The sequence below is a fragment of the Oncorhynchus masou genome, chromosome 27 (assembly GCF_036934945.1).
Source record: "Oncorhynchus masou masou isolate Uvic2021 chromosome 27, UVic_Omas_1.1, whole genome shotgun sequence".
Lineage (NCBI taxonomy): Eukaryota > Metazoa > Chordata > Actinopteri > Salmoniformes > Salmonidae > Oncorhynchus > Oncorhynchus masou.
In genome coordinates, this window is record NC_088238.1 from 16,779,663 (window position 1) to 16,806,306 (window position 26,644).

Here is a 26,644-nt window from a genome sequence, read left to right on the forward strand (position 1 = left end):
ATAACACCTCCGGGCCAGCCAGCACAGGTATAACACATCCGACCTGGACAAGCCAGCACAGGTATAACACCTCCAACTAATCAGATGGACAAGCCAGCACAGGTATAACACCTAACCAAGCCAGCACAGGTATAACACCTCCGACTAACGAGATGGACAAGCCAGCACATCCGACTAACGAGATGGACAAGCCAGCACAGGTATAACACCTCCGACTAACGAGATGGACAAGCCAGTACAGGTATGGGCACAGGTATAACACCTCCGATTAATGAGATGGACAAGCCAGCACAGGTGTAACACCTCCAACTAACGAGATGGACAAGCCAGCACAGGTGTAACACTCCGACTAATAAGATGGACAAGCCAGCACAGGTATAACACCTCCAACTAACGAGATGGACAAGCCAGCACAGGTATAACACCTCCGATTAAAGCACAGGTATAACACCTCCGACTAATAAGATGGACAAGCCAGCACAGGTTAACACCTCCGACCTGGACAAGCCAGCACAGGTGTAACATCTCCGACTAACTGGACAAGCCAGCCAGGTATAACACCTCCGACTAATAAGATGGACAAGCCAGCACAGGGCAAGATGGACAGCATCACTGGACAAGCCAGCACAGGTTAACACCTCCGACTATCAAGCCAGGGCCAGCCACACAGGTGTAACACCTCCGATGTAACACCTCCGACTAACGAGATGGACAAGCCAGCACAGGTGTAAATATAACAGATGGACAAGCCAGCACAGGTGTAACATCTCCGACTAATAAGATGGACAAGCCAGCACAGGTATAACACCTCCGACTAATGAGATGGACAAGCCAGCACAGGTCTAACACCTCCGACTAACCTGGACAAGCCAGCACAGGTATAACACCTCCGACTAATAAGATGGACAAGCCAGCACAGGTATAACACATCCGACAACCTGCCAGCACAGGTATAACACAGCCACTGTAACACCTCCGAGAGATGGACAAGCCAGCACAGGTATAACACCAAGCCAGTACAGGTATAACACCTCCGACTAACGAGATGGACAAGCCAGCACAGGTATAACACCTCCGACTAACAGATGGACAAGCCAGTACAGGTATAACACCTCCGATTAATGAGATGGACAAGCCAGCACAGGTATAACACCTCCGACTAATGAGATGGACAAGCCAGCACAGGTATAACACCTCCGATAATAGATGGACAAGCCAGCACAGGTGTAACACCTCCAACTAACGAGATGGACAAGCCAGCACAGGTGTAACACATCCGACTAATAAGATGGACAAGCCAGCACAGGTATAACACCTCCGATTAATGAGATGGACAAGCCAGCACAGGTATAACACCTCCGACCTAATGAGATGGACAAGCCAGCACAGGTGTAACACCTCCAACTAACGAGATGGACAAGCCAGCACAGGTGTAACACATCCGACTAACGAGATGGACAAGCCAGCACAGGTATAACACCTCCGACTCCAACAAGCCAGTAAGGTAGAACACCTCCGATGGATGGACAAGCCAGCACAGGTATAACACCTCCAACTAACGAGATGGACAAGCCAGCACAGGTATAACACCTCCGACTAACGAGATGGACAAGCCAGCACAGGTATAACACCTCCGACTAACGATCACCTCCGACCTGGACAAGCCAGCACAGGTATAACACCTCCGAAATAGATGGACAAGCCAGGGTATAACACCTCCGATTAATGAGATGGACAAGCCAGCACAGGTGTAACACCTCCACTAACTGGACAAGCCAGCACAGGTGTAACACTCCGACTAATAAGATGGACAAGCCAGCACAGGTATAACACCTCCAACTAACGAGATGGACAAGCCAGCACAGGTAAACATCACCTGAGATGGACAAGCCAGCACAGGTGTAACATCTCCGACCTGGGACAAGCCAGCACAGGTGTAACACATCCGACTAACGAGATGGACAAGCCAGCACAGGTGTAACATCTCCGACTAACGAGATGGACAAGCCAGCCAGGTAGAACACCTCCGACTAATAGATGGACAAGCCAGCACAGGTATAACACCTCCAACTAACGGATGGACAAGCCAGCACAGGTATAACACCTCCGACTAACGAGATGGACAAGCCAGCACAGGTATAACACCTCCGACTAACGAGATGGACAAGCCAGCACAGGTATAAACATCTCCGATAATCAGATGGACAAGCCAGCACATGTATAACACTCCGACTAAATACAAGCCAGCACAGGTCACCTCCTATTAATGAGATGGACAAGCCAGCACAGGTGTAACATCCACTAACGAGATGGACAAGCCAGCACAGGTGTAACACATCCGACCTGATGGACAAGCCAGCACAGGTATAACACCTCCGACTAACGAGATGGACAAGCCAGCACAGGTATAACACCCGATTAATGAGATGGACAAGCCAGCACAGGTGTAACATCTCCGACTAATAAGATGGACAGGCCAGCACAGGTGTAACACCTCCGACTAACGAGCTGGACAAGCCAGCACAGGTATAACACCTCCGACTAATAAGATGGACACAGCCAGCACAGGTATAACACATCCAACTAACGAGATGGACAAGCCAGCACAGGTGTAACACCTCCAACTAACGAGATGGACAAGCCAGCACAGGTATAACACCTCCGATTAATGAGATGGACAAGCCAGCACAGGTGTAACACATCCGACTAATAAGATGGACACAGCCAGCACAGGTATAACACATCCAACTAACGAGATGGACAAGCCAGCACAGGTATAACACATCCGACTAACGAGATGGACAAGCCAGCACAGGTATAACACCTCCGACTAATAAGATGGACACAGCCAGCACAGGTATAACACATCCAACTAACGAGATGGACAAGCCAGTACAGGTATAACACCTCCGACTAACGAGATGGACAAGCCAGCACAGGTAAACACCTCCGACTAATGAGATGGACAAGCCAGCACAGGTATAACACCTTAACGAGATGGACAAGCCAGCACAGGTGTAACACCTGGATGGACAAGCCTGCAGGTAATGATGGACAAGCTTAAATGTAAATGTAAATGTAAGGTGACACCAATCGGTGCACCCTATGTGCTAACATGCTGTCTTGAAATATAAAAGAAAAAACAAAACCGGTAACAAAATAAATAAAAATCTATATATATCACAAACAGTGTTATCGATCAGTGCCTTAAAAACAGGCAAGGACACCAACTCCCCTAACTTGAATATCTTTTGAAGCATGTTCCAGGATGAAGGGGCATTATGGGAAAAATATTGTTTCCCCATCTCAGTTCTAGCCTTAGGAACAGACAAGGAACAGACATATATATATATATAAATAGATATATAGTTAAAGGAATAAGTCAAATCTGTTCCTTTACACAGTGCCTTCAGAAAGTATTCATACCCCTTGACTTATTCCACATTTTGTTGTGATACAGCCTGAATTCAAAATGGATTAAACAGATTTTTTTTTCACTATACACGATACCCAATAATGACAAAGTGAAAACGTTTATTTATATTTTTGTCATTTTTTTTTTATTAAATATTTTTTGAAAATATCTCATTTACGTATGTATTCACACCCCTGAGTCAATACTTTGTAGAAGCACCTTTGGCAGCGTTTACAGCTGTGAGTCCTGGATTGTGCAATATTTGTCTATTATTCTTTTCAAAATTATTCAAGCTCTGTCAAATTGGTTGTTGATCATTGATAGACAACCATCTTCAGGTCTTGCCATATATCTATAAGTAGATTAAAGTCAAAACTGTAACTCTGCCACTCAGGAACATTCACTGTCTTCTTGGTAAAAACTCCAGTGTATATTTGGCCTTGTGTTTTTGGTTTTTGTCCTACTAAAATGTGAATTAAATCTCCCAGTGTATGGTGGAAAGAAGACTGAACCAGGTTTTCCTCTAGGATTCTGCCTGTGCTTAGCTCCATTCCATTTATTTTTTAACCTGAACAACTTCCCAGTCCTTAATTATTAAAAGCATACCCAGAACATGATGCAGCCACCACTATGCTTGAAAATATGGAGAGTGGTACTCAGTAATGTGTTGTATTGGAATTGCCACTCTTAAACATATCACACTGACGAGCTCAGTCACTTCCTTCACAGTCGCTGCTGTCCTTGTCTGTTCCTAAGGCTAGAACTGAGATGGGAAACAATATTTTTCCCACAATGCCCCTTCATCCTGGAACATGCTTCAAAAGATATTCAAGTTAGGGGAGTTGGTGTCCTTGCCTGTTTTTAGCTGCAGTTGATTCTAATATTCAATTGTATCCGTAACTTGTGACAGTTTGTATTTTGGGTGTAGTTTGTAAATGTTTTATGTACCTGCTGCTATTTCCCTGTTTTGCCTTATTGCCAGGTCACCCTTCCAAAAGAGGTTCTTAACCTCAATGGGTCTTACCTGGTTAAATAAAAAATAAAAAAACGTTGTATTCAGGACAAAAAGTTCATTGGTTTTCCACATTTTTACCAGTACTACTTCAGTTAGCCTTGTTGCAAACATGACGCATGTTATGGAATATCTGCATTCTGTACAGGCTTCCTCCTTTTCACTCTGTCATTTAGGTTAGTATTGTGGAGTAACTACACTGTTGTTGATCCATCCTCAGTTTTCTCCTATCACAGCCATTACACTCTGTCACTGTTTTAAAGTCACCATTGGCCTCATGGTGAAATCCCTGAGTGGTTTCCTTCCTTTCTGACAACTGAGTTATGAAGGACGCCTGTATCTTTGTAGTGACTGGGTGTATTGACACACCATCCAAAGTGTGATTATTAACTGCACCATGTAGGTAAAATGTAATATGTCAAATGTATGTCACCAAAAAGCTGTAAAAACAATAACAAAAATGATTTTTGTCATCTGAAGATGGGGGTTGATGGATGGGTTGATTTACAAAATAATAATAATACAAAGTCACCGTGCTCAAAGGGATATTCAATGTCTGTTTATTTTATACCAATCTACCAATTGGTGCCCTTCTTTGCGAGGTTTTGGAAAACCTCCCTGGTCTTTGTGGTTAAATCTGTTTGAAATTGTGTTTTAATGGGTCCATGCAACTTATTATGTGACTGATTAAGCACATTTTTACTCATGAACTGATTTAGGCTTGCCATAACAAAGGGGTTGAATACTTATTTTTTTATTGATTTGTAAAAATTTCGACAAACATAATTCCACTTTGATTTATGGGTATTGTGTGTAGGCCAGTGACAAAACAAATATAAATGTAATCCTGTAACAACAGAATGTGGAAAAAGACCAGGGGTGTGAATACTTTCTGAAGGCGCTGTATATGTCACTGAACACACTCTTTCATCGAAAGCGCCTTACAGTTTGTGACACGTGTTAATTGAACTCATTGCTTTAGCACCATGCTCTTACCAAGTGAGTCACACGGAACTTTAGTGAATTAACAGCAGCAGAGGTCAACCCTTCTATAAAGCATGCTTGATGACATATTTCCTGAATTAAGCATTTTGATACAATCATCTCAAAACCAAAGACGGACTAGGATTTATCCAGCATAATGGGCACCAACCATATGGGCACACAGTGTGGATGAGCCTGCCTGCTGAGATGAACGCTGTCCTTGCCTATACATTCACCCAAGTCACGACTCGGTTCGGACGCTACGGACGTTTTAGTTAGAATACTGATTTTTGGGATGTCTCCTGGTCTGATACACAGTGCTGTTGCTCTGCAGTTGAAAGTGGCGAAAAAAATATGTCTTTACCTTAAACTGACGGATTATGTTAATGATATACTCTTAAGGATAGGAGATAAGCTCAAGGAACTTTAATTGAAAGCTTATGAAGTGGACCTGTTGTTTACCTCATGGAATATTCCAAGACATCTCTTAGTTCCCTCTATCCTTCCTCATGCCTACTCTGATCTGTGCAACGCCTCTACCCTATAGCCTGTAAAAACAAGATAACCTCCTAAAAAGTTATTTTTAATACAAGTATTTATTTGTCTTGATTGATTTTAATCAAGAGAATCAAGGTCCAAAGGTAAACATCTGAAAATATTGTTCGGAAGGTTGTGCACCGCGCAAAGGAAATCATGGAGCTGTCCATGGTGCTGAATGCCATAGCGTCAACAAGTAGTGAGCTTTTCATTTTCTAGGCTACTCACGAGCGCTATGTTGAAACTATTGGAAAAACATGACATTGGCTGACACAATATGGTTATAACGTTTGAAACTGCAAATTGCTTTGTAGGATAAATCGGATGTGTTACAAAAGTATCAGAAGGGATGACGAAATGGATCATTGCAAGGGGGTATCAACGCATCAGAGTCAGTGTGTGATCTTTGAGAGAGAGGAGACAAAAAATGTAAATCCTATGACGTTAGTTCTGGCGCACGAATGAATTCCGAACGAATGGACGTGCGAGCCAAATTCGTGATCAGAAGACGCGGAAAGAACAAGGCGAGAACGAGGTTGGGAGATCAGGGAAGCCCGAATTTTAAAACGCTGGGATTACCAATATTTTATAGCTTATTCAATTGTTATCTAGAGTGTTTTTCTTTGTTTGTACTAGTCACACGTGACTTTCTGGCGGAAACTGTCTTCTAGAATTTCAGTGCACGGAACTTGGTAAGTTATTTTGTTGATCTGGCACATTTCCGTATGCTCAAATCATGAATATAGTTACATATTTCAATACCATTCACTTAATGTATTGATCTTATCATTTTTAAACCATAAAGTGTTGCTTTATATCCTTTACAATAGGGAAGACAATAACGCATAAAACGGATCTATTCGTTTGGACTATTGTCTTTACGCATGGTGAACATGGACAGGGTTATATTTGTCAGATATCTGGGAACTTTTAAAGTTTAGTGACCAATTAACGAACGGTTCTCTCTCTCTCTCGCTCTCTCCGACCGCTTAGGACGTCATGATGCCGTTCCTAAGAACCCTGGTTGTGCTGGCTGTCCTCTGCGCGCCAACCTCCAGCCTCTGTCTCAGACTGTACCAGAGCGACTCCAACCTCCTCTGTGACGATGACATACTAGCTGAGGTCCAGACGAACGACATTCCCAGTGACACGTTCCCAGTGTCGGAAAGCTGGGGCTCCCTCTTCAAGTCCGGAGACACTCTCTCCTCCGCAGAGTCGCGGGAGAAAAGGACTTCGACTTACCCCGCCAACTACAGGTTTCTCAGTCAGACGCAGCTAAGGAGTAAGATGTTCCAGAACAGCATGAATAATGATCGGCTACGCAAGTTTACCCTGTCTCTAGATGTGCCCACCGACATCATGAACATTCTCTTTGACATCCAAAAGTCCAAGAACCTGCGCGCAAAAGCGGCCGACAACGCGCGTCTGATGGCGCAGATTGGACGAAGGAAGAGACAGTAGACTATCTCTCCGACGGTTGAAGCAGCTACCCTGATTATCCATTACATATTAGATTATTAGATTTTCACTCTGACAAATACGTTTTGCTGGAAGTTTTATTTTTCCTCAAATCAAACTTTCAGATGCAGTATTTGTGAGATGTTTTTTTTCTGTGGGTATGATCTAGCAAATTTAAAAACGAAACATAGGGATTATTGAGATTTACTTTTCTGAAGTACAATTGGATTGTTTACTGTACAGGCCTATTCCATTTTAGAATCCCTGAAATTGAATGAAAATCAAAAGACAATTCGAGATCATTTTGAACTAGTCTACACACTGAATGATTTTAATTTCTGTTCAGAATATACATTTCCAGTCATTAAAATGAAAGTACTTTCAAGATAAGGTTTTGCCCTATAAAGATATACAACTTTTAGTCTTCCACTGCAGTGTTAAAAATCGAACCAGGAAATGTGGTGTAATGAGAGGGGTCTTTGAAATTAGATTAGGCAAATGAGGAAATATGTCAATTGCATATGCAGAAAATCAGTGGGTAAAGTGTAATTAGCCTGTCAATGGAAATGGTTTGCATTACCTCTCATTTGTGCCCGCGGTTTATAGGAAAAGCAAGGCATGCATATGCTTGCAATACAGGACAGTACGGTACAATGCAAATTATGTGAACAAATTGCTTTCATTGAAATTCGCACGCATGTTGCGGCTTATTTAGTGTAAAGAGAAGCGAGTTAGCCTATATACCTTTGTGAATAAACGCTAGAATGTGAAATGATTATGAGTTATTTCAAGGAAAATGCATGGTAGCCTCAATGTTTGATCATCAAATGTCTGTTATTTTTATACACAAAGGGATTATTTTTCCTCAAATAAAAGCAGATGAATTAAACGTTGTCTTCAATAACGGCCATTTTCACATTTAGAAGGTGTTGTAATTTAGGTGTTAGGCATAATCAAGTCAGTCAGTCAGCCAATGGAAAACAACAGCTTTGTCTATATGAACTATAAATATATCATCGGTCCTATATATGCTAGAGCTTTCAGGTGCGTTAAACACAGGTGTGTTACACACACACACACAATTGGGAGTCATCAGTGACAATTACATTTCCTCCTCTCTAAATATTTTAGAGGCATTTAAATATGTTATTTATTATGACATTGTATTATATTAAAAATTACATTTATTATGACAACAAGTGAGCCTATATGCAAACTTGAATGTGTGAACCAGCTTCAGGTTAGGATTTAGGCAGCTCCAGCTTCAGGTTAGGATTTAGGCAGCTCCAGCTTCAGGTTAGGATTTAGGCAGCTCCAGCTTCAGGTTAGGATTTAGGCAGCTCCAGCTTCATATTTGGATTTGGGCAGCTACAGCTTCAGGTTAGGATTTAGGCAGCTCCAGCTTCAGGTTAGGATTTAGGCAGCTCCAGCTTCAGGTTAGGATTTAGGCAGCTCCAGCTTCAGGTTAGTTTGGCAGCTCTGCAGAGTGGTCACTAGCTGGCACAGCCACAAAGTCTAAAGATCTGATTTTATACCTAACCCCAGTGGCGACCCGTCCTTCAGGGCTGATGGGACAGAGCCCCACTTGTTTTGAGCCCCACATTTTTTGCCCAAAAATTGTCTTTGCCTGTTTTGCATGTTATTTTGTGTCAGATATCAGTTTTCAAACAATGTAAAAAAAAAAATGTATATCATTGAGTTAATAAAGCTGCATACAAACATGGTCTCTTTTTTGTTTTCTTGAGTAAGGCAGCTACAAAATGCAGGTGTTTCAGGCGATCTCAGCTTTCTGTGGTGGTAGGGCAAGCCAGCAGAAAATATGGACTGTTGCGTCATGATTGGCTCAGTGTTCTGTCACTCATTGGGACATCCTGGTAACTTTGAGAAAACACACTTTATATCAGAGTTGTCTCAAAATGGCTATGCGTATTCATGACATGAGGCTAGTAGCATAGCTACTCTCTCGATTGAATACAGGAGGGTGAAGTCAACAACCCTCGTCGAATATTCAAAATAAGATTACAATAATGACATGCATTAATCCACCAATCCAAACAAAGGATAGGCGGGAGCTAGACAGCCCGCTGTGCCTCTTTGTGGACAATGACTCCCATTGTTGGGGCAGAGAGACATGTATCTTGTCAGTATACCCATAATCTTTGCTACAATTAAATTACATTTCAATTGATTGCTGCTGCGATGGCACACTGGTATTTCACCCAATAGATATCAGTTTATAAAAATTTGATTTGTTTTCAAATTCTTTGTGGGTCTGTGTAATCTGAGGGAAATATGTGTCGCTACTATGGTCAGACATTTGGCAGGAGGTTAGGAAGTGAAGCTCAGTTTCCACCTCATTTTGTGGGCAGTGTGCCCATAGCCTATGGCGTCCTCTCACAATAGCAAGGCTATGTTCACTGAGACTGTACATAGTCTAAGCTTTCCTTAATTTTGGGTCAGTCACAGTGGTCAGGTATTGGTGTTTTACATTGTACACAGAGAATGCTTTTGTGAATTCTTGGTTGGTGAGCGAACCTCAGACCTCACAACCACCAAGGGCAATAACTGATTCAAGTATTTTTTGGGAGGGTGTAGAGGCCCTTCTTGCCTTGTCTCTCAGATTGTTCACAGCTTTGTGGAAGTTACCTTGTGGTGCTGATGTTTAGGATGAGTTATGTATAGTTTTTTGTGTGCTCTACGGCAATAGTGTCTAGATGGTATTTGTGGTCCTTGCAACTGGATCTTTTTTGGAACACCATTATTTTTGTCTTACTGAGATTTACCGTCAGGGCCCAGATCTGACAGAATCTGTGCAGAAGATCTAGGTGCTGCTGTAGGCCCTTCTTGGTTCGGAACAGAAGCACCAGATCGTCAGCAAACAGAAGACATTTGACTTCAGATTCTAGTAGGGTGAGTCTGGGTGCTGCAGACTGTTCTAGTGCCCTCGCCAATTCGTTGATATATATGTTGAAAAGGGTGGGGCTTAAGCTGCATCCCTGTTTCACCCCACGACCCTGTGGAAAGACGTGTGTGTTGTTTGCCAATTTTAACTGCACACTTGTTGTTTGTGAACAGGCATTTTATAATGTCGTATGTTTTTCCCCCAACACCACTTTCAATCAATTGACATAGCAGACCCTGAGTCAAAAGCATGAGAAGACTTTGCCTTTGTTTTGGATTTGTTTGTTTGTCAATTAGGGAGTGCAGGGTGAATACATGGTCTGTCGTACGGTAATTTGGTAAAAGCCCATTTGAAATTGTCTCACTACATTGTTATCACTGAAGAAATGTATGAATTTGCTGTTAATGATAATGCAGAGGATTTTCCCAAGGTTGCTGTTGACGCATATGCCACGGTAGTTATTTGGTCAACTTTGTCTCCCCTTTTGTGGATTGGGGTGATCAGTCCTTGGTTCCAAATATTGGGGAAGACACAAGAGCTGAGGATGATGTTAAATAGTTTATGTTTAGCCAATTGGAATTTGTGGTCTGTATATTTTATCATTTAATTTACGATACCATCAACACCACAGGCCTTTTTGGGTTGAAGGGTTTGTATTTTGTCCTGTAGTTCATTCGATGTAATTGGAGAATCCAGTGTGTTCTGGTAGTCTTTAATAGTTTATTCTAAGATTTGTAATTGATAATGTATATGTTTTTACTGTTTGTTCTTTGTTATAGGGCCAAAAAGATTGGAGAAGTGGTTTAACCATACATCTCTGTTTTGGATAGATAACTCCTTGTGTTGTTGTTTGTTTAGTGTGTTTCAATTTTCCCATAAGTGGTTAGATTCTATGGATTCTTCAATTACATTGAGCTGATTTCTGACGTGCTGTTCCTTCTTTTTCTGTAGTGTATTTCTGTGTTGTTTTAGTGATTTACCATAGTTAAGGCATAGGCTCAGGTTTTCTGGTTCTCTATGTTTTTGGTTAGATAGGTTTCTCAATTCCTTTCTTAGGTCTTTGTATTCTTCATCTAACCATTTGTCATTGTTGTTAATTTTCTTAGGATGTCTGCTTGACATTTTAAGATTTGATAGGGAAGCTGAAAGGTCAACTGTTTAGGCTTTCTACTGCCAAGTTTACACCATATTTGTGAGGGAATATTTTCACCTCCAGGTAGGTGTTTGTCCCCCTGTGTGCTGAGAGTGTCAGGTTCTTGTCCAGTTCTGGCATTTAGGTTGCCACAGACTAGCACATGTACCTGGACCTGGAAATGGTTGCTCTCCCCCTCTAGGATGGAGAATCTGTCATCGTTGAAGTATGGGGATTCTATTGGGGGGATATAGATAGCACACATGAGGACATTATTCTCTGTTTAGATAATTTCTTTATTAATTTCTAGCCAGATGTAAAATGTTCCTGTTTTTACTAATTTACTAGAGTGGGTAATATCTGCTCAAAATCAAATTAGCATACCACCTGAGTCTCTTCCCTGTTTCACACCTGGTAGTTCGGTGGTTGGGAAGACCAGCTCTCTGTAACCTAGAGGTCAACCAATGGGTCCTTCTCCTCTATACCATGTTTCATTTAGGATGATAACATATTTTTTTATAACTAAACACAGATAGACCACAGCCTGTCATTTCAAATGGAATCAAATGAGTCATAGTGGGTAGAACAAATAAGGAGGTGGGCAGAGCCAAACACGAGCTAGCGAGATCCTATTGGCACATTCTTGCAGGCATCTGCATATTTCCGTTAGGGAACCCCTCCTCTGTGAAGTACACGTGTGCAATAGCTATATTCGCCTTTGCACTCCTGAACAACGTGATTTTTACAAAACTTTGCAAAGGGTAAAATCTACAATACCTTGTCCTCAGTCTGCTGCTCTCTCCCTCAGATGCAGGCACCATCAGCTCAGTAAAATCAAAAGCAAATTATTTAAATGTATGCTCACTCAGCTGTGCCTCACAAGTAATACAACAATGGATCTATTACCGGTGTGATCATATAGCCTACTTCAAATTTTGAAATATAATTTCCCGAAAAACAATGCATTGGTCAATTCAAGCAAAGCCAGTATGCGGTGATGATGTATTGGGCCTATAGCTTACTGCACAAATCTCATTGCTACAGTACTCTTTTTAATTGGTTAATGTTACATAGGCTTACATTTCTTAAGTCATGTTCATAAACAAATCAGAGCGGTAGATCTCGGCATGCATTTTGACTCAGAAAGTGATCTTGACTCAGAAAAGGTTGGTGACCACTGATCTACGCGCAGCTCACTACTCCCCCTGCTACAAATCATTACATTTGACGTCATTTCCGTCGACATGGACACAGACAGGAAGGTTGCATTTGGCGACGTGGAAGTGACTAGTCGTCTGTTGTGAGGCTGTACACCAACCACACTGATCCACAAACATTCCGTAACAATGATAAAGAAATTTGACAAGAAGGACGAAGAGTCTGGTAAGATAAATTAAGTTTAAAGAAGTCAATATAGCTACTTGGAAATAGGTAACGTTTTTTTGCCAACTACTAACCGCTGACGTTAGCTAGCTAGTATCTAGCATTCCAGCTAGGTAACGTTAACTACACTAAGTTGGTATTCGTTTAGTGGATATTTTTTTGTTGTCAAATAGACGTGTCTGTCTTTGTTGACCACACTAGCTACGTGTGTCTATTTGTTGAGCAGATATGTAAATTGCTTGGTAGCTAGCTTAAAGCGTCTCTATCTGTCAAATTAGCTTGCAAACCAGCTAAACTAACGTTAGTTGGTTATGAAGACTACGTTAACTGCCTAGTAAAAAATGCACTTATTCTTCTTTGGCTGTGCCGTGTAAAATTTGATAAGAGATTCAATATCTAGTTAGCTACATGTGTCTATCGATGTACCGTATACTGGTAGTTAGCTCGCTAATTTTGTTAATTTAAAAACGGTCAATGTCGTTTTGCTCGCTCAAGCTTGTTGACCATAACTAGACGAGGTTTAAGCTACTACTTAAGTTATCTAGTTACGAAATCCACATTCAACACGATATAGTAATGACGCATAGTAAGCGAGCTACCTAGTTAGTCTTTATAGTTCCAATATAATCAAATGTTGTCTTAATGTGGCTGTTTTTTCTTTGCTGCAACAATTAGGAAGTGGATCTAACCCTTTCCAGCATCTTGAAAAGAGTGCAGTGTTGCAAGAGGCTCGCATCTTCAACGAGACACCGATCAACCCCAGAAGATGTCTCCACATCCTCACCAAGATCATTTACCTACTCAACCAGGTGAGAAACAAACCCATAACATGCAAACAAATAGTTTTGCACGTGTACCCTTAGATATTAACAGAAGATGGTTTTATGTTCTGTCTAGGGGGAGCACTTTGGAACTATGGAGGCGACCGAGGCCTTCTTCGCAATGACCAGGCTCTTCCAGTCCAATGATGTGAGAATAAGTTATTGCATTACATTACATTACATTTAAGTCATTTAGCAGACGCTCTTATCCAGAGCGACTTACAAATTGGTGAATTCACCTTCTGACATCCAGTGGAACAGCCACTTTACAATAGTGCATCTAAATCATTTAAGGGGGTGAGAAGGATTACTTATCCTATCCTAGGTATTCCTTGAAGAGGTGGGGTTTCAGGTGTCTCCGGAAGGTGGTGATTGACTCCGCTGTCCTGGCGTCGTGAGGGAGTTTGTTCCACCATTGGGGGGCCAGAGCAGCGAACAGTTTTGACTGGGCTGAGCGGGAACTGTACTTCCTCAGTGGTAGGGAGGCGAGCAGGCCAGAGGTGGATGAACGCAGTGCCCTTGTTTGGGTGTAGGGCCTGATCAGAGCCTGGAGGTACTGCGGTGCCGTTCCCCTCACAGCTCCGTAGGCAAGCACCATGGTCTTGTAGCGGATGCGAGCTTCAACTGGAAGCCAGTGGAGAGAGCGGAGGAGCGGGGTGACGTGAGAGAACTTGGGAAGGTTGAACACCAGACGGGCTGCGGCGTTCTGGATGAGTTGTAGGGGTTTAATGGCACAGGCAGGGAGCCCAGCCAACAGCGAGTTGCAGTAATCCAGACGGGAGATGACAAGTGCCTGGATTAGGACCTGCGCCGCTTCCTGTGTGAGGCAGGGTCGTACTCTGCGGATGTTGTAGAGCATGAACCTACAGGAACGGGCCACCGCCATGATGTTGGTTGAGAACGACAGGGTGTTGTCCAGGATCACGCCAAGGTTCTTAGCGCTCTGGGAGGAGGACACAATGGAGTTGTCAACCGTGATGGCGAGATCATGGAACGGGCAGTCCTTCCCCGGGAGGAAGAGCAGCTCCGTCTTGCCGAGGTTCAGCTTGAGGTGGTGATCCGTCATCCACACTGATATGTCTGCCAGACATGCAGAGATGCGATTCGCCACCTGGTCATCAGAAGGGGGAAAGGAGAAGATTAATTGTGTGTCGTCTGCATAGCAATGATAGGAGAGACCATGTGAGGTTATGACAGAGCCAAGTGACTTGGTGTATAGCGAGAATAGGACAATGCTTTGGGTTAAGTTAAATTATTGCTGATCATACAAGTAAACAACATTATTGACAGAACATACCGCAACATATAGAGTACACGATGACATAAACTCACAAACTAACCTCAAACAGGTCCAACGAGTGCCATTAAATTAGTATTCGATGAGTAGTGTTGTAATTGACCTATTGTAGAGATGTGGCACAGTGTTTTTGTATAGCATTATCTGCTTTTTGAAAATGTCTCTCTGTATTCCTCCAGCAAACCCTGAGAAGGATGTGCTACCTGACCATCAAGGAGATGGCCAACATCTCTGAGGATGTCATCATTGTCACCAGCAGCCTGACCAAGGACATGACTGGCAAGGAGGATGTGTACAGAGGACCTGCCATCAGAGCTCTCTGCAGGATCACGGATGTCAGTCTGTCTCTCTCCCTCTCTGTCTTTGTGTCTCTGTCTCTCTGTTTCTCTCCCTGCTTTTTATTAGGCTGTGTTATCTTTTTGTTTCCATTCTGATAGCTGAATGGTATTATTTTTTTACATCCAGCTTGCATTGTGTTATTGTAATTGGACTAAACCTATGCTTTTTGGTCAATAAACTCAAGCCCTACTTTGTCACTCTGTCCCACAGACCACCATGCTGCAGGCCATTGAGAGATACATGAAACAGGCCATTGTTGACAAAGTGCCCAGTGTGTCCAGTTCTGCCCTGGTCTCATCTCTGGTAAGAAATTAGCCACACGGTGCCTGGATGTCTCAAGGTGACTGTGCTATTTGAAAGTACTCCCATTGCTTTGTGGGTAATGTATTTTGTGGTTTCTGTGTGTCTGTAGCACATGGTTAAGATGAGCTACGACGTGGTGAAGCGCTGGGTGAACGAGGCACAGGAGGCAGCTTCCAGTGACAACATCATGGTCCAGGTGGGTTACACACACTCTGTTGATAACATGTTCATTAGGCCAGAGCATATCATGTTCTTCCCTAATGAACACAACCCGGGTAAGTTGAAAGAGAATCACTTCCACTGTGACCTCTCTGTGATTTTCCCCCCAGTACCACGCCCTAGGCCTGCTGTACCACCTGAGGAAGAATGACCGACTGGCCGTATCCAAGATGCTCAACAAGTTCACCAAGTCTGGCCTCAAGTCCCCCTTTGCCTACTGCATGCTCATCCGCATCGCCAGCAAGCTGTTGGAGGAGACCGAGGCAGGGTAGGTAGAACCATGGAAGCTAGAGGTCGACTGATTATGATTTTTCAACATCCATACCGATTTATTGGAGGACCAAAAAAATGCCTATACCGATTAATCAGACAATTTAATAAATAATATATATATATATAATGACAATTACAACAATACTAAATGAACACTTATTTTAACTTAATATAATACATCAATAAAATAATTTAGCCTCAAATAAATAATGAAACATGTTCAATTTGGTTTAAATAAGGCAAGAAAGTAAACGTGCAATATGTGTCATGTAAAAAAGCTAACATTTAAGTTCCTTGCTCAGAACATGAGAACATATGAAAGCTGGTGGTTCCTTTTAACATGAGTCTTCAATATTCCCAGGTAAGAAGTTTTAGGTTGTAGTTATTATAGGACTATTTCTCTATATACGATTTGTATTTCTTATACCTTTGACTATTGGATGTTCTTATAGGCACTTTAGCACTGTCAGTGTAACAGTAGTGCTTCCGTCCTCGCCCCTACCTGGGCTCAAACCAGGAACACATCGACAACAGCCACCCTCGAAGCAGCGTTAACCATGCAGAGCAAGGGGATCAACGACTCCTCAAGTCTCAGAGCGAGTGACGTTTGAAACTCTATTTGCGCGCACCCCGTTAACTAGCTCGCCATTTCACATCGGTTACACCAGCCTAATCTCGGGAGTTGATAGGCTTGAAGTCATAAACAGCTCAATGCTTGAAGCACAGCGAAGAGCTGCTGGCAAAACGCACGAAAGTGCTGTTTGAATGAATGCTTACGAGCCTGCTGGTGCCTTCCATCGCTCAGTCAGACTGCTCTATCAAATCATAGTCTTAATTATAACATAACACACAGAAATACGAGCCTTTGGTCATTAAAATGGTCGAAACCGGAAACTAATTTCGAAAAAACATTTATTCTTTCAGTGAAATACGGAACCGTTCCGTTTTTTATCTAACGGATGGCATCCATAAGTCTAAATATTGCTGTTACATTGTACAACCTTCAATGTTATGTCATAATGATGTACAATTCTGGCTAATTAGTTTGCAATGAGCCAGGGGCCCAAACTGTTGCATATACCCTGACTGCTTGCACGGAACGCACGAGAAATGACACAATTTCCCTAGTTATAAGAAATTCATGTTAGCAGGCAACATTAACTAAATATACAGGTTTAAAAATCTATACTTGTGTATTTATTTTAAAGAAAGGCATTGATGTTTATGGTTAGGCACATTGGTGCAACGACAGTGCTTTTTTCGCAAATGCGCTTGTTAAATCACCACCCGCTGTGATTCAATGAAAAATGAACAGGCACTGCATCAATTATATGCAACGCAGGACATGCTAGATAAACTCGTAATATCAACCATGTGTAGTTACCTAGTGATTATGTTTGTTTTTTTTACAAGATAAGTTTACTGCTAGCAAGCAACTTACCTTGGCTTCTTGCTGCCCTCGCTTAACAGGTAGTCAGTGGAGTGCAACTAGTAACCGGAAGGTTGCAAAAACAAATCCCTGAGCTGACAAGTTAAAGATCTGTCGTTCTGCCCCTGAACAAGGCAGTTAACCCCCTGTTCCTAGGCCGTCATTGAAGATAAGAATGTGTTCTTAACTGACTTGCCTAGTTAAATTGTTACCAACTTGAAATCGGCCCTAATTAATCGGCCATTCCGATTAATCGGTCGGCCTCTAATGGAAGCACTGCCACGCAGACGTAGGCAGGGTAGATGGCACTGTCACGCAGACGTAGATGGCACTGTGGAAACACTGTCACGCAGACGTAGATGGCACTGTGAAAACACTGTCACGCAGACGTAGGCAGGGTAGATGGCACCGTGGAAGCACTGTCACGCAGAACGAGGCAGGGTAGATGGCACCGTGGAAACACTGTCACGCAGACCCAGGCAGGGTAGGTGGCACCGTGGAAGCACTGTCACGCAGATCGAGGCAGGGTAGATGGCACCGTGGAAGCACTGTCACGCAGACGTAGATGGCACCATGGAAGCACTGTCACGCAGAACGAGGCAGGGTAGATGGCACCGTGGAAGCACTGTCACGCAGATCGAGGCAGGGTAGATGGCACCGTCGAAGCACTGTCACGCAGACGTAGATGGCACCGTGGAAACACTGTCACGCAGATCGAGGCAGGGTCGATGGCACCTTGGAAGCACTGTCACGCAGAACGAGGCAGGGTAGATGGCACCGTGGAAGCACTGTCACGCAGATCGAGGCAGGGTAGATGGCACCGTGGAAGCACTGTCACGCAGATCGAGGCAGGGTAGATGGCACCGTCACGGATCGAGGCAAGGCACTGGAAGCACTGTCACGCAGATCGAGGCAGGGTAGATGGCACCGTGGAAGCACTGTCACGCAGATCGAGGCAGGGTAGATGGCGCCGTGGAAGCACTGTCACGCAGATCGAGGCAGGGTAGATGGCGCCGTGGAAGCACTGTCACGCAGATCGAGGCAGGGTAGATGGCACCGTGGAAGCACCGTCACGCAGATCGAGGCAGGGTAGATGGCACCGTGGAAGCACTGTCACGCAGGTCGAGGCAGGGTAGATAAACACTGTCATGGACTGTTTACTTGAATGGGTTTTCTAGTCTGTCTACAGTGGGTTGGTGTCTAGTATTCCATTTCATTGATATGTATAGTTTTTATTCAACACCAGGGGGAAGTGATCTGTATCGTGACATCATGCATTTTTAAATTGTATTTATTTAACCTATTATTTAACTAGGAAAGTCAGTTAAGAACAAATTCTTATTTTCAATGACTACCTACCAAAAGGCGTCCTGCGGGGACAGGGCCTGGGATTAAAATAAATACAATATAAATATAGGACAAAACACTCAACACACATCACGACAAGAGACAACACTACATAAAGAGAGACCTTAGACAACTTAGCAAGGCAGCAACACATGACAACACAGCATGGTACAGAAGCAACACAACATAACAACATGGTAGCAGCACAAAACATGGTGCAAACATTACTGGGCTCAGACAACAGCCCAAAGGGCAAGAAGGTAGAGACAACAATGCATCACACAAAGCAGCCACAACTGTCAGTCATATATATACATGGCAGCAGAGGACACAGAATGCACCGTGTCAAATTTAACTTTATAAACATATTGGTCTATTTTTGTCTTGTGTGTGGCATTGTATTACAAATGGTTGGCTATTTTCTGTTTGCAGACATGACAGTCCCCTGTTTGACTTCATTGAGAGCTGTCTGAGGAACAAGCATGAGATGGTGGTGTACGAGGCAGCCTCAGCCATAGTCCACATGCCCAACTGTACTGCCAGAGAGCTGGCCCCCGCTGTCTCTGGTGAGTCTCTGTAATTACAGCCAGTTTGGTAAATACACCTTACTTTCTGGTGTCCACATGTAGGTACCTACCTGTAGAAATTAGAGGTTGTAGTATCCTATCAACCTAGTACCTCTGGTTTTACCACTTGACTGTCTGTTAATGTGTTTCTCTCCAGTCCTGCAGCTGTTCTGCAGCTCTCCCAAAGCAGCCCTGAGATACGCAGCTGTCAGGACCCTCAACAAGGTGGGTCTCCGCTTCTCCATGCTCTTCATTACTCTGAGTTACCTGTGTTTTACATTGAGTATCCTGTATTTACATCCGCATTCCCCCGTTTGTCCATCAGGTGGCGATGAAGCACCCGTCGGCGGTGACTGCGTGCAACCTGGACCTGGAGAACCTGATCACGGACTCGAACCGCAGCATCGCCACGCTGGCCATCACCACGCTGCTGAAGACAGGCAGCGAGAGCAGTGTGGACCGCCTCATGAAACAGATCTCCTCCTTCGTCTCTGAGATCTCTGACGAGTTCAAGGTGAGGAGGAGGACGTGTTTTAGTTCAATGTGTACTTTCTCCTCAATGATATGCTCTTGTTTTTCCCCTCTACAATACTCTAGTTGAATCATTTAGGAATTGAAATAGTTGGATAATCAATTAGAATACACTCAATATGTAACCCCCCCCCCAAAAAAAGTATATAGTTATACTATAGCCTATAACATCATTCTGCATTTCTTAAACAAACCACAACTACTTAAATCTATTTCCAAATGGGGTATTATTTCACCAAAGTGAAGTTCTATCCTCTGACTGCTGAGTGTGTTTCAGGTGGTGGTTGTGCAGGCCATCAGTGCCCTGTGTCAGAAGTATCCCAGAAAGCACAGCGTCATGATGAACTTCCTGTCCAACATGCTCCGAGACGACGTGAGTGGAACACCCTGACTGAGCAGCCTGTCTTTTTTCAGGGACGAGAATCTATTGAAGCACATTTATGTCCTTCTCACTGACATGAAACCATCTGGACTACAGACAAACAGCTCTTTGGCCAACTCTGGCACATTTACATTGATATGACCACTCAGTTTTCTGATTTAATGTACGACTGTCCCTGAAACACAAATTCTTTAAATGATGCCCCTCTCAGGGTGGCTTTGAGTACAAGCGGGCCATCGTGGACTGCATCATCAGCATCATCGAGGAGAACCCAGAGAGCAAGGAGACGGGGCTGGCCCACCTGTGTGAGTTCATCGAGGACTGTGAGCACACGGTGCTGGCCACCAAGATCCTTCACCTGCTTGGCAAGGAGGGTCCGCGCACGCCCTCGCCATCCAAGTACATCCGCTTCATCTTCAACCGCGTGGTGCTGGAGAGCGAGGCCGTCAGAGCCGGTGAGAAACGGGGGAGTGTGTGTGTGAACCCCTGCTGGCCTGGAGTTGTCAATAGCATGTGTGTTTGAGAGACAGAGTTGTGTGTGTCGGGGTGCAACATGAATGGTATTTCTGATAAGTCTGTTGGGATTGGCTCCATTAACTGGTGACATCACCAACCATGAAAGGCTCAATTCACTAATATGAAGACAAATGGTATTTGTGTCTGGCTTTTCAACAAAAACTCACTGTTACTCATGAAGGTTTAAACGAATGTGAGTTACCACGTTGTTGTTTGTACACATTGTGTAATAACTAAGCTCCTTTCTCGTCCCTGTAGCTGCGGTCAGTGCTTTGGCTAAGTTTGGAGCCCAGAATGATGACCTTCTCCCCAGTGTGTTAGTCCTGATGCAGAGGTAGAGACAGCCTTTCACTGGCTCCCTGTCATACCATATCCATTCCCTGTGTGGTTACCACTCTGAAGTGTGTTGACGTATGGTGTGTTTCTAGGTGTATGATGGACAGTGATGACGAGGTGAGGGACAGAGCCACCTTCTACATGAACGTGCTGCAGCAGAAGCAGAAAGCCCTCAACGCTGCCTACATTTTCAACGGTGAGAACACACACTGCACTCCTAGTCTGAACTTGAGAGCACTAGTGTGTGTGTGGACATATCTGGTCCAATTCAGGAAGTAAGGTTGTGTTCTTTGACTGGTCACTCAAACTCTCTCAGTGAATTGACTTGTGCAGAGAATTAATTTTTCTCCATCGAACCTCAAAATGAATAAATGTATTTCCTTTATTGAACCGTCTGTGTCTCCTCCCATCAGGTCTGTCGGTGTCTGTCCCGGGTCTGGAGAAGTCCCTCCACCAGTACACCCTGGAGCCCACAGAGAAGCCCTTCGATATGAAGTCGGTTCCCCTGGCCAACACACCCATCACAGAGCAGAAGACTGAATTCGCTCCTGTGGCCACAAGCAAGCTTCCAGAGAAACCAGGCCCGACGCGCCAAGACATCTACCAGGGTACTGTCACCTTACTTGAAACTGTCATGGCAAGACTTGGCGTTATCATAAGGAAACAAAACATTTGGTCTGAATTTATGGAGTAAAAGTACCCAGTCACATTTATTTTCCAAACTATAGCACACAGTATTTTACATGGAAACACGTGCTTAATGAACCATAGAATTCAGTCTGCTAAGCGTTATTAGCCAAAACCAAGTATCATAGCAGCAGTAGTTATGATACTAGTTCTGTGGCATCAACAACTTCAGAGCAGCAAAAACTTGAGGGCCGCTATAATATTGTAGTAGTTAGGACTAGGGGTGGATTCAGCTATAATATTGAAGTAGTTAGGACTACGGCTGGATTCGGCTATAATATTGTAGTAGTTAGGACTAGGGCTGGATTCGGCTATAATATTGTAGTAGTTAGGACTAGGGCTGGATTCGGCTATAATATTGTAGTAGTTAGGACTACGGCTGGATTCGGCTATAATATTGTAGTAGTTAGGACTACGGCTGGTATTCGGACTATAATAATATTGTAGTAGTTAGGACTAGGGCTGGATTAGGACTATAATATTGTAGTAGTTAGGACTACGGCTGGATTCGGCTATAATATTGTAGTAGTTAGGACTAGGGGTGGATTCGGCTATAATATTGTAGTAGTTAGGACTAGGGCTGGATTCGGCTATAATATTGTAGTAGTTAGGACTAGGGCTGGATTCGGCTATAATATTGTAGTAGTTAGGACTAGGGCTGGATTCGGCTATAATATTGTAGTAGTTAGGACTAGGGGTGGATTCGGCTATAATATTGTAGTAGTTTGGACTAGGGCTGGATTCGGCTATAATATTGTAGTAGTTAGGACTAGGGCTGGATTCGGCTATAATATTGTAGTAGTTAGGACTAAGGCTGGATTCGGCTATAATATTGAAGTAGTTAGGACTAGGGCTGGATTCGGCTATAATATTGTAGTAGTTAGGACTAGGGCTGGATTTGTAGGTTAGGACTATAATATTTGTAGTAGTTAGGACTAGGGCTGGATTCGGCTATAATATTGTAGTAGTTAGGACTAGGGCTGGATTCGGCTATAATATTGTAGTAGTTAGGACTAGGGCTGGATTCGGCTATAATATTGTAGTAGTTAGGACTAGGGCTGGATTCGGCTATAATATTGAAGTAGTTAGGACTAGGGCTGGATTCGGCTATAATATTGTAGTAGTTAGGACTAGGGCTGGATTCGGCTATAATATTGTAGTAGTTAGGACTAGGGGTGGATTTGGCTATAATATTGTAGTAGTTAGGACTAGGGGTGGATTCGGCTATAATATTGTAGTAGTTAGGACTAGGGCTGGATTCGGCTATAATATTGTAGTAGTTAGGACTAGGGCTGGATTCGGCTATAATATTGTAGTAGTTAGGACTAGGGCTGGATTCGGCTATAATATTGTAGTAGTTAGGACTAGGGCTGGATTCGGCTATAATATTGTAGTAGTTAGGACTAGGGCTGGATTCGGCTATAATATTGAAGTAGGACTTAGGGCTGGACTAGGTAGTTAGGACTAGGGCTGGATTCGGCTATAATATTGTAGTAGTTAGGACTAGGGCTGGATTCGGCTATAATATTGTAGTAGTTAGGACTAGGGCTGGATTCGGCTATAATATTGAAGTAGTTAGGACTAGGGCTGGATTCGGTAGTTAGGACTATAATATTGAAGTAGTTAGGACTAGGGCTGGATTCGGCTATAATATTGAAGTAGTTAGGACTAGGGCTGGATTAGGACTATAATATTTGTAGTAGTTAGGACTAGGGCTGGATTCGGCTATAATATTGTAGTAGTTAGGACTAGGGGTGGATTCGGCTATAATATTGTAGTAGTTAGGACTAGGGTTGGATTCGGCTATAATATTGAAGTAGTTAGGACTAGGGCTGGATTCGGCTATAATATTGAAGTAGTTAGGACTAGGGCTGGATTCGGCTATAATATTGAAGTAGTTAGGACTAGGGCTCGATTCGGCTATAATATTGAAGTAGTTAGGACTAGGGCTGGATTCGGCTATAATATTGAAGTAGTTAGGACTAGGGGTGGATTCGGCTATAATATTGTAGTAGTTAGGACTAGGGCTGGATTCGGCTATAATATTGTAGTAGTTAGGACTAATATTGGTAGTTAGGACTGGATTCGGCTATAATATTGTAGTAGTTAGGACTAGGGCTGGATTCGGCTATAATATTGAAGTAGTTAGGACTAGGGGTGGATTCGGCTATAATATTGTAGTAGTTAGGACTAGGGCTGGATTCGGCTATAATATTGTAGTAGTTAGGACTAGGGCTGGATTCGGCTATAATATTGAAGTAGTTAGGACTAGGGCTGGATTCGGCTATAATATTGTAGTAGTTAGGACTAGGGCTGGATTCGGCTATAATATTGTAGTAGTTAGGACTAGGGCTGGATTCGGCTATAATATTGAAGTAGTTAGGACTAGGGCTGGATTCGGCTATAATATTGTAGTAGTTAGGACTAGGGCTGGATTCGGCTATAATATTGAAGTAGTTAGGACTAGGGGTGGATTCGGCTATAATATTGAAGTAGTTAGGACTAGGGGTGGATTTGGAGCTGGGCCTCTCCTCTAATCTCCTCTGTCAACAGAACAACTGGCAGCCATTCCAGAATTCCAGGGCCTGGGTTCTCTCTTCAAGACGTCGGAGGCGGTGCAGCTGACCGAGGCGGAGACTGAGTATGTGGTGCGCTGCGTCAAGCACACCTTCGCCAGACACATGGTGTTTCAGTTCGACTGCACCAACACGCTCAATGACCAGCTCCTGCAGAAGGTAGGGTTACACTGGTGATTGGTGCGCTTTAGGAAGTTCACGTCTCCTAGAATGCACAGCGATTGTCAATGTGTGAAGGTCTAGTTGGGTGCAAAATGGCTGCAGTGGCATCATCCCAAAATCCCTCCTTACACTGTAGATATCTTTGAGCAGTTTGAAAAGCATAACCGTATTCAATTATTTTTATAAAGCTTTATTGTCCATTCAATTGACAGTAGACAGAAAAGTGTCTTTGGTGCCTCACATTTAAAATCTACAACACTGACATTAAGACACAGGATGAAATGTATTAAATGGAAGTCCTCTGGGTGGTTGTCCTTCAGGTTATGGTTCAGATGGAGCCGTCGGAGGCCTACGAGGTTCTCCACTACGTCCCTGCTGCTAACCTGCCCTACAGCCAGCCTGGCTCCTGCTACAGCCTGGTCAGACTGCCTGAAGATGACCCCACCGCAGGTTACTTTTATTAAACCTCTGTGTGACTGTGTGAGAGACAAATTAGCCATTTTCACGAGGGCAACTCTCTGAAGTGCTTAGTGTGACGTCAGTGTTGTAACTGTTAAAACCCTTCTCAGAACTAAAGAATCTGAATGGGGATCATGTAGCACCTAACAACGTGGTTTTCCATTGAGAGAGAAAAGCACTTATCTGCTGGCCTTCTTCAAACACTAAGGACGCTTATTTACATCACGTAGCGTAGTCATGTAATATCTGCACTGTGTCATATTAAATGTGTTCTCTGCTCTCCAGTGTCCTGTACGTTCAGCTGTACTCTGAAGTACCTGGTGAAAGACTGCGACCCCAACACAGGAGAGCCTGATGACGACGGTTACGATGACGAATATGTGGTATGAGCTCAATATAAAACCTATTTTTAAAATCTTAACTCATTTACCCCAAAATAATGATATCTTGTTTACAATCATTTGCCTAAATTCTCTCTTCTCCCCTTTTTCTACCTGCTCTCCTCTACTCCCCCCTGTGTGTATGTCAGCTGGAAGACTTGGAGGTGACCGTAGCAGACCACATCCAGAAGGTGTTGAAGCCTAACTTTGCCGCAGCCTGGGACGAGGTGGGAGACGACTTTGAGAAGGAGGAGACGTTTGCCCTGGCCTCTGTCAGAACGTTAGACGGTAATTATTTCAATGGGGATCTTTGGATTTATCACCCCAACATTGAAACTCAGTGTACATTCTGTGAGCTGTTCCCCGTTGTTTCCGTAGAGGCTGTTGGTAACATCATCAGTTTCCTGGGCATGCAGCCCTGCGAGCGTTCAGACAAGGTCCCGGAAAACAAGAACTCACACATCCTCTTCCTTGCCGGTGGGTGTTTCATTTATTTATTGTATCTTGATTTGAATTAATTATTGTTTTGCTTAGTGAATTGTAGGCTCATTCTGTACCCTTTGTCACCGGAAATATGTTAAGTTCAGTTTCTAACCTTGACACGGCAGCTTGTTCAACTTCCTGGCACTAGTGTGATGGAAGCAAGCCCCCCCCATGGTATGGATGACAGTTTCTGTGTCCCTCCCCTTCCTCCAGGTGTGTTCCGGGGGGGTCATGACGTGCTGGTTCGCTCGCGCCTGGCCCTGGCCGACGGTGTCACTATGCAGGTGACGGTCCGCAGCTCGGATGAGACCGTTGTTGACATCATCCTAGCCTCCGTGGGCTAGAGGGCGCCAGCGGGTTCTGTTCACCAGCAGGCCGTGTGAATACAATGGCATATTCTGATTGTTTTCTCCACTTTTCCCCCATTCACAATATTCTCTACGCAATGTCCTCCACTGCTTTATGTTGTTGGAATGTGTCTTGTGTTTTTGGGTAGTCTGAGATGTGATACATTATGGTGTGTGTGTTTACTACTGGCACACTTCAACTCTTCTCTGTAGACTGGCCCCAGATCTGTGTGTGCTGTATAACCAACTCCAATGGTCATTCGTAGGTGTTTGCAAGGCAGCACAAACAGATCTGGGACCAGGCTAGTGTCATTAATGGCCCACGTTTTATCAAATCTATTAAATGTTGACCATGGAAGTACTGAATT

At 43.6% G+C, this 26,644-nt stretch overlaps 2 protein-coding genes across 2 annotated transcripts; both read left to right on the forward strand.

Annotated features, from left to right (window-relative positions):
• Positions 1-5,679: 5,679 nt before the first annotated feature.
• Positions 5,680-8,295, forward strand: ucn3l (urocortin 3, like). The gene is made up of 2 exons (XM_064939349.1): positions 5,680-6,640; positions 6,942-8,295. Exon 2 carries the CDS (start codon positions 6,948-6,950, stop codon positions 7,407-7,409), a length of 462 nt encoding a protein of 153 aa, XP_064795421.1. The 5' UTR covers positions 5,680-6,640; positions 6,942-6,947; the 3' UTR covers positions 7,410-8,295.
• A 4,393-nt stretch (positions 8,296-12,688) lies between these two features.
• Positions 12,689-26,642, forward strand: copg2 (COPI coat complex subunit gamma 2). The gene is made up of 21 exons (XM_064939350.1): positions 12,689-12,823; positions 13,499-13,632; positions 13,721-13,792; positions 15,121-15,276; positions 15,491-15,583; positions 15,693-15,779; positions 15,913-16,070; positions 19,284-19,417; positions 19,575-19,642; positions 19,743-19,931; positions 20,226-20,321; positions 20,542-20,785; positions 21,105-21,180; positions 21,275-21,378; positions 21,596-21,790; positions 24,423-24,604; positions 24,928-25,057; positions 25,352-25,449; positions 25,596-25,734; positions 25,825-25,923; positions 26,143-26,642. Exons 1-21 carry the CDS (start codon positions 12,787-12,789, stop codon positions 26,271-26,273), a joined length of 2,622 nt encoding a protein of 873 aa, XP_064795422.1. The 5' UTR covers positions 12,689-12,786; the 3' UTR covers positions 26,274-26,642.
• The last annotated feature ends 2 nt before the right edge of the window (positions 26,643-26,644 follow it).

What these genes read in the sequence shown, in the direction of transcription:
- copg2 (XM_064939350.1), top strand. Translation starts at nt 12,787, where the DNA reads ATGATAAAGAAATTTGACAAGAAGGACGAAGAGTCTG. An exon ending in GTGACAACATCATGGTCCAG is followed by an intron (nt 15,780 to 15,912) that starts GTGGGTTACACA and finishes TTTTCCCCCCAG; the next exon opens with TACCACGCCCTAGGCCTGCT. An exon ending in CTCTGTCAGAACGTTAGACG is followed by an intron (nt 25,735 to 25,824) that starts GTAATTATTTCA and finishes TTGTTTCCGTAG; the next exon opens with AGGCTGTTGGTAACATCATC.
- ucn3l (XM_064939349.1), top strand. Translation starts at nt 6,948, where the DNA reads ATGATGCCGTTCCTAAGAACCCTGGTTGTGCTGGCTGTCCTCTGCGCG.